Raw genomic sequence first — 12696 nt, 5'->3', positions numbered from 1 at the left:
TGTCTTTATTGACTCAGTGGTTAGATGACCAGACATAAGCAAACCTTGTAAAACAAGGTTTTTTGTGTCGTGGGTTCAATACAACTTAAATTTAAGGTATTATATGCGTATTCTTTGATAGTCTGTAAGATATATTAAAAACTTATTATAGTAAGAAATTGTGCTTTTACAACCTTGTATTATAATAACATATTTGAATATATTTAATTGGAAAAAAATAATTTCAAAATTGTATTTTACGTCTAAACCAAATGGGCATTTGCTCTATCGTATCCCCCATCTTCTTTAATAGGAAAAAAGCATAGGGATACAAGTCCTGTGAATAGGGTGGATTGGGCAAAACATAAACCTTTTTTTTCAGATATGATCTCACAATCTGGGATTTTCGTACTGGTGGGTTGTCGTGAAGAAGTCGAATGTTGCGAATTCCAGGCTTTGGTCTCTTCCTTTTTGTAATTTAATGTATCTTTACTTTCTTCAAAACATCATATTTATTTAGTATATATGTCTGGTGATTGATCGGCTTTTTGGAATAGCAACTTGAACTATAGGACTTCAAAATTGCGTATGATACTTTCTTTGTACTTTGGCATCGTTTTGCTGTGACAGGACACAGGTCAACCACGTCATGATAATCAATTTTCCTCTAAGTTTCAAAATAACGTATTCATGTTTCATCACCTGTAACAATTTCCGATAAGCTTCGTCAATTGCAATTTTTGTAGATTTAATTAGTTTTCTACAAATTTTAACCCGCAATCGTTTTTGTTATACTGTTAATAGTTAAGGTATCCATCTTGCACTAACCTTTAGGGGACCAAGGTAATTCTTTAAAATTGTAAACAATGCCTACTAAATTTCCTGTTTGTTTAATGATTAATTGATCATTATTTGTAATGATATCAGATTGTTTTTTAAAGTATTGCATCCGTTAAAGCCGTACGAGGTACTGTAGGATGTTGTTTATCCTTAAGTCTGTTTGGCTATTTTTGAATTTGCTGACCCACATGTAAACCTGTCTAAATGACAAACGCTTATTTCCATGCACATCATTCAGGGTTTTTTTAAAAATTACTTTCAATTCTTTACCAAGTCACACACATCTTATATGTAGCCTTTAATTTTTGCCTTATTGAATGGATAAACGATCAAAAGTAGAATTTGAATCAAATCATGCGTGAAGGAAATTCAAAGGTCAATTGAACCCTGTATTTTATGGAATCTGAGTAGTGACATTATTTATTGAACGCCCCTCGTTCAATTTACATGCTTTAAAAAAGGGGAAGGGGAGTATAGTACGTCGTATATTTTTCTTAATACATGTTTTGTTCTTTAAAACAAATTTCACAACATAATTTCTAACATAAAACACATTTTATAGAAATTTTTTTCAACTGTGAGCCATTGGGCTCATCAGTATTGCAATAAAAAAATATACAAAATGTAAGCAATTAGCAAGGAACGCAAAATGCGAAGCAATTAATTAATAAACATTTCAAGTAAAAGCCTGTTTTGAAAAAAATGGGGTGAGTGTCAACCCCGCAACCCCCCCCCCCCCCCCCCCCATCAGGCCTCCTCATTATACGTTCCCGTTTTAAGCGTACACCAGCAGTACAGTTGTCAACACAATATGTTCATGGTTCACAAATTAATATTAATAGATTTTACTGTCATTGGTATAAAAATGGTGTATAAAAAACGCAAATGCATGCATATTTATTTGCATATTTAATACCAAACAAATAGATGTAAAATTATAAACAACTAAATGTACCTATGTTGCAAACCTGAAGATACGTACCACTTTTCATAACATGTGTTAAATATGCAGATATTAGAGAAACTTTAACGAAATATTTCAAATATTAAATTTAAAGATCGTAAACACCTATGTCAATAAAGCATTAGTGATAATAAACATTTACTTTTATTAGTCCGTACCTTCATTAAAATAGTGGAAGATTTACCTGATCTACAACTATATTGTGTGACTGTACACCGTTGACATCACAATTGTTTGTATAACTAATTGTATTTTAATTTGCCTTGTCAAATTTTTTAGATGTAGGTTGCAATTCTGATGCAGGTATTTCGTAGTTTACTGGGAAAATGTCTTCATTTGTAATTACGGATCTTCAATCGTTATTTTCCGACTCTCTGCGGAGTATCTGTGCTTTCCATTTCGAATATTTCTTTTCCCATGTTCTACAAAATAACAAATTCACATATAAAGAAAACATTTATGTTAATAATGTTATTATTTTCATATAAGCCTTACGACAAAATTATTTTTACATTCTTTATTTTTCATTTTAAATCAAATTTATTTTCACTCAAACCGTCAACGTGCTGGTACATGTATGCACATATATGAAAATATTAACAAGTGTAGATATAGAGTCAGAGGTACATGTACAATACACATTAGAGAAAAATATATGAGAAAAGAGTACAAATGTTAACAGAGGACAGACTGATTAAAAAAATCATGTATAAATAAACATAGATTTTGAGTTTTTAAGTTTTAAAGTAGACAATAATTCACAAAATTTAAAGGTGTTTGGTCTTTTACAAAATCTAAGTTCCAAGTATTTTTGTCTGATACATGAAAGAGAATTACTTTCTAATACAAAATGCATTACATAGGCCATTTGATCATAATTACATAAGGTAAAGCATCTTTCATTTAGAGGAATGCCTAATCATCTACAAGTCTCTACAGGAAGTCGGTGATTTGACTTTCGAAATTTAACAAGTATTTGAAGTTTTGATGGTAAAATACTCAAATTCTTTTCAAAACAAAAAGTTACCTCAAAAGTTTTATGTATATAATCTTTGAAAGGATTTACAATATCAGCCAATTTCAACCATCTTATTTACATTTACAATACAATGTTCATTATAAATGTTCAAAAACCCACAGTTTTAATATCTTAAAAATAATAAGAAACTAGATCTAAACGGTCACTGAAGTAGCTAGGTTAAGGATAAAAGTCGTAAAACCCCTTAAAATAACTAAATAATGACAACTTCCTTAGCTTTATAAGCGATTGGTTAATCCAGAGTTAGGTTTTCTTGATTGTTTGTTATTTCTTTGAAATATGTCAGGAGAAACTGCTTATAATTACAAACAACCAAATGTGTTGTCTGTTTACAACTAGTGGGAGTGGATGTATGTAATTTATAGTTCTATCGCTGATTAGAACGTCTTGCATGAAAGCATCAAACTCCAATAGAAAAAGAAAAATTCTGCCCTTTATGATGAAGATTTTTGCAGGGTTTGTTGTTTTGTACATCTGTAGTTCAAGCAAAAGGATGGGATCAATCAAAATGTTAGCTCAGTGAACTCCCATATCAGTACTTTGGGTTTTGTTCTGGTTAACAAATATATACGGGCCCCTGTCACTACTAGTTCATTCATGTCTTCATTTCTAGGCTAGGTGCAGATTTGTAGTATCCATGTTACCCATACAGAGCATTCAGTAAATATGCTAGGTTTTGTAGGTACCCAAGTTAACTTTATTCACTAAATCCCGATAGTGAGGCTAGACGCTGGACTACGTAAGTTCGTTGACAATCCTTAAGCTTTTGGTGTTCCCTCTCACTGACTCCTACAGGTATGCCTAGGTAGTTGTACCTCTGTTACCGAGGATCGATCTTCTTGAGGGGGCAGACTGTTACATCTGTGACTGCGTAACTAGGGAATTCCTCTTGAACTGCACTCGTCATGTGCAGTACGAACGGGTTTAGAGAATGTTGGCGTCGAGGATACAAGGTATAAAGTTGAGGGGTGCTGTGGGCTTTAAGGTAAAGAATGAAGGTTTTTTATGCCGTATTTCCAAAGGTCCACCAATATGCAATTCCAGAGAAATAGGCCAAAGTGATAAAAGATTCCGCTTTTATTATCAAATTTTAAAGATTGATAATTATAACAAACAAATAAAAGGACCCAGACAGAAGTGCCCAGCAATGTGTCTGGCTTCTGAACTGATGATTGACTATTACAAATAAGAACAATGTAAATAAGAATCTTAACAATTTGCAAGAGTGACAATTGATGTTTTATTGTGTGCATGTGAAGTCTGGGTTTATAAAAAACATTATTGAGCAGGGGGTTATATATAGAGTTCATAAAACAAATTTTGAATGTGAACGCTACTTAATATATACATTCTACTGTGTTTTTCCATGAAATTCCGTGATGTTTCAATGCCTTTAAAAGCAACACCTAATCACTGCGTATTAATTTACGAGTAATTTACATAAGTAGTTCTCAAACAGTGATTTCTATGTTATCGGTTAAAAAATGTATTTCATGAATGTTGTCAAAACACCATGTTTTATAATTATTCAACAAAAAAGTTGACTTTATTGTTAAAAGCAACATTTCAAGAGTTCTTTATCATAGATTATATTTTCATGCTGGCAGATCTCATCTCAACAGTCTATGTGAAAACCAGTTTAAACCGGTTTTACAAAACAGCTGTTCTTGCTGTTACTTATTCACCCCCTCCGTGATCTGCACTTTATATCGATTTATCTAAGTAAACAATTGATTTCTTCAGTAAGGGAATGTAAATATAAGCATTAAGTGATTAATTTTTGACGTCGTCGTGTCAGTAACTGCCGTCAGATGAGCACACAAATTATCATAACGCGCTAACGCGCGTTATTCAATTTGTCTGCTCACCTGACGGCAGTTATTGACACGACGACGTCAAAAATAAATCATTCAATGCTATATTATTGTTACCCGGTCAATTCAAAAAAGGAGGCTCATGGGCCACATCGCTCATCTCAGGAACAATAGGTATGATAAAATTAACTTAATGAAGTCATAATACAAACTATCTGAACAATGTAGTATAATACATGTAGATCCTGTATTAATAAAATTTCACCTTAGAATATTCTTATGTTTATAATCAAATCCCTTTTTAAATGATGACTTTATAATCATAGAAAACGCTGAACATTTTCGAGTGAAAATAAACTGAAACTGATATCAAATGAATTGAGTGAAAGATTCACAGGTGTTTTGTAATTAGAAACACTCAGTGACTTTTTGTTGACCGGGAAATTAAACACAAATAATTGCACAGTGTTGATTTAAGAGATAAGCAGTCCTTAGGAGGAATATGTGCCTGGTTTGTACTTACAAATATAGAGTCTGCATGGTGTCAATCGCTAATTTACTTCGTAAACATTAAATTCTTAAAACTTACGACAAAAAATAGTGTATTTAGAAAGTAAAGTTCGAAATAAAGTTAATTTGCACTGTGATACATCCAAAATATATCACTCTGTAACCAAGACGCTGAGTTGAAAACTACGAGTGCCATCTAAATATCTGTCTGCCATTTTGGAAGAGAAGGAAGGAGGATGGACTATATGTGGCTTACCAATTGTATTGATTTTAGTATCTTATTTTGATTGTACTTGCAAGCCATAGTATATGCAAACTAGACGTCCAAGGTGTAGAGACCTGCGATAACATGATGCTTCAAGGTGCAAGTCATTGTTTAAGTTTTGGAGATTTTTCCTTAGTCAGTAATGGTGTGACAAAATCTTGAAAAGCAGCGAATGACTACCATATTTTGTTAATAAATACCAACTGAGACCTAAGCCTTATAGACATATTGTACAAGTCTCACAACCGGTTTAAATCATTCGATCTATTTGGACCACAGGTTGAGCCTCAGCAGAAAACCCCTGAAATATATATTGTTGGCCGACAGAGTTCATACCCTGGCCATTCACATGGAAACCAAAACTCTAGTTTATTCGCCCTTACAGATGATCTTAAGACTGTTGAAGAGGCTGCTGACCACATGTTGTAATACTACGACACTAGGCAACACAAACCAGCCCATTTAGATAGACAATAAGGAAGTCAATCGTTTCCCTGTGTTGACCAAGAGTCTGATTTGGTTGACATAGAGCTACTATCATCCCAATGAGCAGGATAGAGCAGTTGGAGCAGAAACTACAGGTTACGTGTCCATGACACAGAAGCATTTATGTATGAAGGTTAGGTGATAGAGAAAAAGTGCCTTTATTGCCAGATCTGGTTGCTCGGGGATATTAGTATCTTGTGCACATGATTAACATATGCCATTCGGTTAAGGTCAAGAAAAGTGACTGAATGGCAGAACTAGGCCATTTAATTAAGTTTTTAGCAACATTTCAGTAACTTTTCTGTTGATTGAATGGAAAAGCTTCATCCTGTGGTAAGGGCTGACATCGCCCCAACACAGTGGACGGACTGGAAGAGAGTATATTATTTAGAAGGGAGTATATTATTTAACCCTGATAAGAAGCTTAAATTATTCAAATGGCAAAAATAGTGGACTAAAACAAATAGCAATCGAATGCCTGAATAATTAGGCTGAGCTGAAATTTAAAAAATATACTGTAGCATTAGATTTGACAAAAGAATTTAGTACTTTAATACGTTTTGATTTGATTGTGAAATAAGGATTATTTTATTTTTATATTTTATTGCATTAGATTTGACAGAAGAACTTAGTACTTTAATACGTTTTGATTTGATTGTGAAATAAGGATTATTTTATTTTTATATTTTATTTAATCCTGGAATTTCTAGGAAAAATATATATATATGCATCTAGAGTGTCGGTTTCCCTTTACCTGTTTTAAATCAAAATCTAAATATTGTCAAATAAAGGATCTTGTCTTTATTTTTTAAAGGTTATTTCAAAGACTCTAAAACCAAAAAGTCAAACTGTTTACCCAGTTAACTAAAAAAAACAAAAGGAAATATACAACTTACAATCATAATGTTGTACCTGCTATCTATCTTCCCCAAACTTAATTGCTATAGCGACGGTTGATAATATGATACCAATACCGACTGCCAAGCTGAAAAAATAAAGCAATATAGTTTAAAAAAAAAATTAAAAGTCCTATTGAATATTAAGATTTTCAATTCACATGCCCAAAGCACCAGAAGGAGGGATAGGGGCTTACCACTACCGACCTTTTTTTTCGTTTGCTCGTAGCAAACATTTTTCTTAAATTTACATATAAAATATTTGATTAGTATGGAGATATTTGTTTATTAGGAGCCCCCCCCCCCCTCCCAATTTCTCGGGATGATGTAAAAGATGTGGAAATAAAAAGAAAATTTTAAAATTATATGTAAAATTCAGGTTATCGGTTACTTCCCCACCCCAACCCTGTCTCCACCGCACGGACTAAAATTTTCATGATTTTGAGAAGATGCTGGTTGATTTTTTTTTTTGGGGGGGGGGGGGCGTGTCAAGAATTTTTGGATGAGTCTGCCCCCTACCACTTTCAAAAACGATGCGCTTCGTGCCTGATTCAAACCAGGCTCCGAGGTTATAAAACTTTCTTGAGTACGATCTCATACTCCAAATCGTACTCTGTGTGCTCCAAACGTACTTGTACTCAGGGTGTCGAGGTTATAAAAATAGGTCGGGTACACTACCTTATATGGATAGCATTATTTAACACGTGACAGTATTTTGGTCAAACGGATTCTCCAATCCAGTGAATGAGTTGCAATGCATGACGGTCTACAACGTGTTTACGATTCAACAAACGCACGTGGTTTTTGTCTGTTTTATTCACAATATTTAATGCTTGCCGGAATGTTTGTACATCTTGATTTTTACTTTAGAAGGTAAAAAGGAAAGATTACGTACCATTAACTTTGTTCCATGCTCACAATGAAAAATACTTTTGTTTTAGTTGATCAATTGTTGCTTCAAAAATCATCAGTATCAAACGACTGACAAACATACGCATACAAGTACAAACAGATTTTGATAAGAAAAAACTGCACAATTGTGCATTGGTGAATTGTGCACTAGAAATAAATACAGGTAACTGTACATTTTTAACATACGTGAACAGCCACGGTAGTAGAAATGCACAAAAATACAAACGCAGAAGCGCAAGCTATGCAGCATATAGTATTTTGTCCGTTAAGCTTTCTGAGGAATGTCCTTGAAGAAAATGTCAACGCGCATTCTACTAATGGTGTCCGAAATATGGGGTATCACGTGAAAAAAAGGTACTCACTGATGTATTTATTGAAGGTATTACAACACGTGTTTCGATCGAACACGTGTTTACCCGGTGTTTGTTATGAAGACTAACCAATTTGATTGGTTATTATATTAATAGAAAACCTGTTCTACAGGTATTCTCGTAAGGTACGCACGATTTGGTAAAGAATTGAGTTTTAAGTCATTCGAAGGCTCATTCTCAGTGCAAGCAGACGTTTCTTAGCATTTACCTATGGCTAATACAGACCACGAGGACGATATATTAATGGAAGAAGATACTGCTCATAGGACTCCAGAACAGAATACGGCTAACGCTTTGACCGACGCAGTTAAGCTGCTTTCTACGGCCATTTCTCTCAATTTCAACAATTAACGGAGAAGTTACAAGAAGATAACAAATCCTCAGCACAGCAACTTTCTAAGAAACTCAAAGAAAATATAGCTGGAAAACTGAAGTTCGAAGGGAATAAGGTACAATATTTGTTCAATGAAGAAATATTAGATGAACTTGAAAAACTCAAAGATTTGTCTAAATACAATGAAAATGTTGTCAAAAGAATTAATGATAAACTTAAAACTAGACAAAAGTATATTAGGATGGCAGAAGGGTCCCCTGCAGGGTGGAAAACAGTTCAGGAATACCAATGCAATGATATCGCTGACGACTCGGACGACGAGAAAAAGAACAGAGCTCTCAGGAACAGTAAACAGAAAAAGTCACGCTTCCAACCGTACTTCAAACCCGTACCCTCTGCTGCTGCCGGTTCTGCTGCTCAGTTGTCTGCCCTTGCTCTACAACAGACCAACACTCTGCAGACCAACGCTGGTGCCTCGAACTCGTTCAACCAGCCCTTTCGATCAGGTAGTAGACGTACCCCACAGCCCAGCGACGTCTGCTACTGGTGCTTCCAGACTGGGCATTGGAAGACCAGATGTCCCCTCAACATCTCAACAAGTTCAAATTCCAAGTGATCTTGATGATAAGTATTTATTATCTGTAGATATGTTCGAACAAATAACAAATAATGAGATAATGAATGAGCATTGCAAGTTATTATCTATCATAGAATCAAATAAATCATGCTCAGGTGTAAAAAATAGTTTACAAAATCATTATGAATTTTGGAGAAAGATAGGCGCATTTAAGATATCTTGAGATTGATCAAAACTGGCTATAACATTCCTTTTGCAGTTAACCCACCGAGGATTTATTTGAAAAATAATAAGTCAGCTTTACAGAACTTTTCTTTTGTTACAGAAAGCATTGGAGACTTAGTAAAATCGGGTTGCGTCATACAAGTTCCTTCCATTGAGCGTCGCAGAAAACAGAGAAAAGAAGCGTTTGATTTTAGATTTGAGTATGTTAAATAGTTTCTGAAAAAAGAAAAGATAAAGTTTGAGTATCACAAACTGGCTTTACAATATTTTGAGAAAAATTGTTTCTGTATTGAATTTGATCTTAAATCTGGTTACCACCATATAGATATTTGTAAGGAATGTCAAACATTCCTTAGTTTTGAGTGGAAAGGGGAATACTATTGCTTTACAGTATTTCCATCTGGTTTGTCTACAGCCCCGTATATATTTACTAAGTGTTTAAGAGCTCTGGTCAAGTATTGGAGTTCTAACAATATAAAAATTGTTCTGTATTTAGATGACGGGCTAGCTATGGCAGAATCATTTGAGGAATGTCAGAGAATTTCCAGTTTTATCAAATCATCACTAGAGGATGCTGGATTATTAATTAATCAAGAAAAATCTATTTTCAGTCCAGTTCAAGATATTGAATGGTTAGGGATCAGATGGAATTCAGTAAGATTTAGCATTTCCATTCCAGAAAGAAGAATTCAAGATGTTGAGTCTACTATTGTTCAGTTTCTTTCAGATTTACCAAAAGTTTCAGCTAGGGCGTTTGCCAGAGTTGCTGGGAAAATAATTTCATTGCAACCTGTCTTTGGTAATATTTGTAGACTAATGACAAGATACTGCTATATGGAAATAGTTTTCATAGTGTCATGGGATAATACACTGTATTTCAAGTTTGCTACAAAATCAATAAACGAATTAAAGTTCTGGTTAATACATGTTCAAAAATACAATAACAAAAAACTAACAGTAACGGAAAGAGAAAGTACGATAGTTTATTCAGATGCTAGCGCTGTAGGCGCTGGGGCATTTACTGTGGGTGTGGATGAAAAGTGTTTTCATCAAATGTGGAATGAAAATGAAAAGAGCAAAAGTTCGACATGGCGAGAAATGAAAGCCATAGAATTGGCCTTGATATCATTTAACGAATTGTTATTTAACAAATGCGTCAAATGGTTTACAGATAACCAGAGCTGTGTGAATATTTTGCAGTTGGGCAGCATGAAAGCAGATTTACAAGAAATAGCATTTAATATATTCTTGTTTTGCAGGGAGCACAACATTTCAGTCGACATTCAGTGGATCCCCAGAGACAAAAACCAGAAAGCTGATTATTTAAGCAAACTTGTTGATTATGAAGACTGGGGATTGTCTCAAAATGTTTTCAGTTTCATTGATTCTTTATATGGTCCACATACCGTTGACAGATTTGCTAATTCAAAAAACAAAAAGTTGCCTAGATTTAATGCGTTGTTTTGGAATCCGGCTACGGAAGCTGTAAATTCATTTACTCAAGACTGGAGAACAGAAAACAATTGCTTAGTTCCGCCCATTTCTTTAGTGACAAAAACCATTAAATATCTCATTAATAGCAAAGCGGTGGGAACCTTGATTGTACCAAAATGGAGATCTGCTTCTTTTTGGCCTTACATTTATAAAGATAAATATTCTACTTATGAATATATCACAGATATCTTAGAGTTCAGTGATGCATCAGGAATTTACGTGCAAGGTCAGAACAAATCCACGGTTTTTGGTTCTAACCGATTTGTATCTCCAGTATTGGCTTTAAGACTTGATGCAAGGTTTTTGTGATATAATGATACATATATCATAGGACATGTGTATATGTACAGCAGGACCTGGTACTCTGAGAATGGTACTGCAGACGTTGATGTAAATATATAGTTTGAGGCCCTGGTACATATTTGTACTGCAGATGTTTGATATATTCTAATTTAAGGTCCTGGTACATAATTGTACTGCAGATGTTTGTTTTATTTTATTTAAGATTCAGGTACATAATTGTATTGTAGTTGTTTAGTTAATGTGCATTAATTAGAATTACCTTGATATTCAAGATATTTTGATTGAACAGTTTCTTATAATTGGTTATTTGTCTTGTACGTTTTGCAGAATTATTTTCGGTCGGCAGGTGGACGTCTTTATTTGACAGCGCTCAGGATCCATCTCTTTTGAAGCTTGCGGAGACCTTACCGAATTACTGCCTAAAATCAAAAGCCGAAAATACAGTAAAAAAATATAGGTACGCATTCAAAAACTTTTCCAAGTGGTGTAAAACATTTAAACCAACTATCGATCATTTACCAGCCTCCGATGTACATGTCGCATTATATTTAGCTTATCTCGCAAACACTTTTGATTCCTCTTCGAATATAGAAGAAGCTACTAATGCAATCGCATGGGCTCATGCCATGGCTGGATTCCCTAATCCTTGTGATTCCACCTTTGTTAAGTTTGTGAAAGAAGGTTGTATCAGAGAACATAGTCACCCTGTCGTTAAGAAAGAACCGATTTCATCAGATATATTGTCTGCTGTTGTTGAAAAGTTTGGGAAGAGTGATGCAACACTATTTGACCTTCGAACCTGTTGTATTTTTCTTTAAGGATATGCAGGTTTTTTGCGTTTTACAGAAATTGTAAACATAAGAAGGTCACATTTAGTTTTTAGTGACTCTCATCTAACATTGTTTATTACAAAAAGCAAAACAGACGTTTACAAACAAGGTTCTTCTCTATGTATATCTAGAACGAATTCTTCTACTTGTCCTGTATCTATGCTTCTCCGATATTTTCTTTTATCAGACATTGATGAAAAGTCGGAAGACTTTATTTTTAGGCAAGTTACATTTTGTAAGAAAAATAACTCATACAAGCTAAGAAATAAGAAACAACCTTTGTCATATACAAGAGTACGAGAATTAGTATTGTCTACATTGGACAGTCTAGGCTTAGATTCAAAGAAATATGGTGTTCGTAGTTTGAGGTCGGGTGGGGGAACTGCTGCAGCCGCAGCAGGTGTCAGCGATCGTCTTTTTAAAAAACACGGGCGTTTGAAATCTGAAAATGCCAAAGATGGTTATGTGCACGAAAACTTACAAGTTAAACTGTCTGTTACCAAACAACTTGGGTTATGATTCAAATGTCTTTTCTTTCTTTATCGTCGAACTGCACTTCTGAGAGCGCTTCTGCATCTATATACGTGTTGTTAATTTTATAAATTATTTATGTTCGTTTGAGTGTGAACGAATAAGAACATAAATGTATTTATTGAAGGTATTACAACACGTGTTTCGATCGAACACGTGTTTACCCGGTGTTTGTTATGAAGACTAACCAATTTGATTGGTTATTATATTAATAGAAAACCTGTTCTACAGGTATTCTCGTAAGGTACGCACGATTTGGTAAAGATTTGAGTTTTAATTCATTCGAAGGCTCTCTCTCAGTGCAAGCAGACGTTTCCCCACCCGCC

The 12696-nt window shown here is 34.3% G+C and overlaps 1 protein-coding gene and 1 pseudogene across 3 annotated transcripts in view; one reads left to right on the top strand and one right to left on the bottom strand.

Moving 5' to 3' along the window:
- Window positions 1-1577: 1577 nt before the first annotated feature.
- The window catches only part of LOC117690632 (uncharacterized), a 55004-nt gene continuing 43885 nt past the window's right edge, over window positions 1578-12696 (bottom strand). The window contains exons 7-8 of one of the 3 annotated variants that reach the window (XM_034475063.2): window positions 6810-6882; window positions 1578-2205 (exon numbers count right to left, since the gene is read on the bottom strand). In XM_034475063.2, coding sequence (XP_034330954.2) covers window positions 6813-6882 — 70 coding nt within the window. In that variant the 3' untranslated portion in view covers window positions 1578-2205; window positions 6810-6812. Of the gene's footprint in view, window positions 2206-6793; window positions 6883-12696 lie in introns of all 3 variants that reach the window. The other 2 variants (XM_034475062.2, XM_066071705.1) reach the window with 2 other exon arrangements.
- Window positions 11636-12418, top strand: LOC136271379 (integrase/recombinase xerD homolog; annotated as a pseudogene).

The sequence above is a fragment of the Magallana gigas genome, chromosome 9 (genome assembly GCF_963853765.1).
Source record: "Magallana gigas chromosome 9, xbMagGiga1.1, whole genome shotgun sequence".
Taxonomy (NCBI): domain Eukaryota; kingdom Metazoa; phylum Mollusca; class Bivalvia; order Ostreida; family Ostreidae; genus Magallana; species Magallana gigas.
This window is presented reverse-complemented; position numbering and strand designations above follow the sequence as displayed.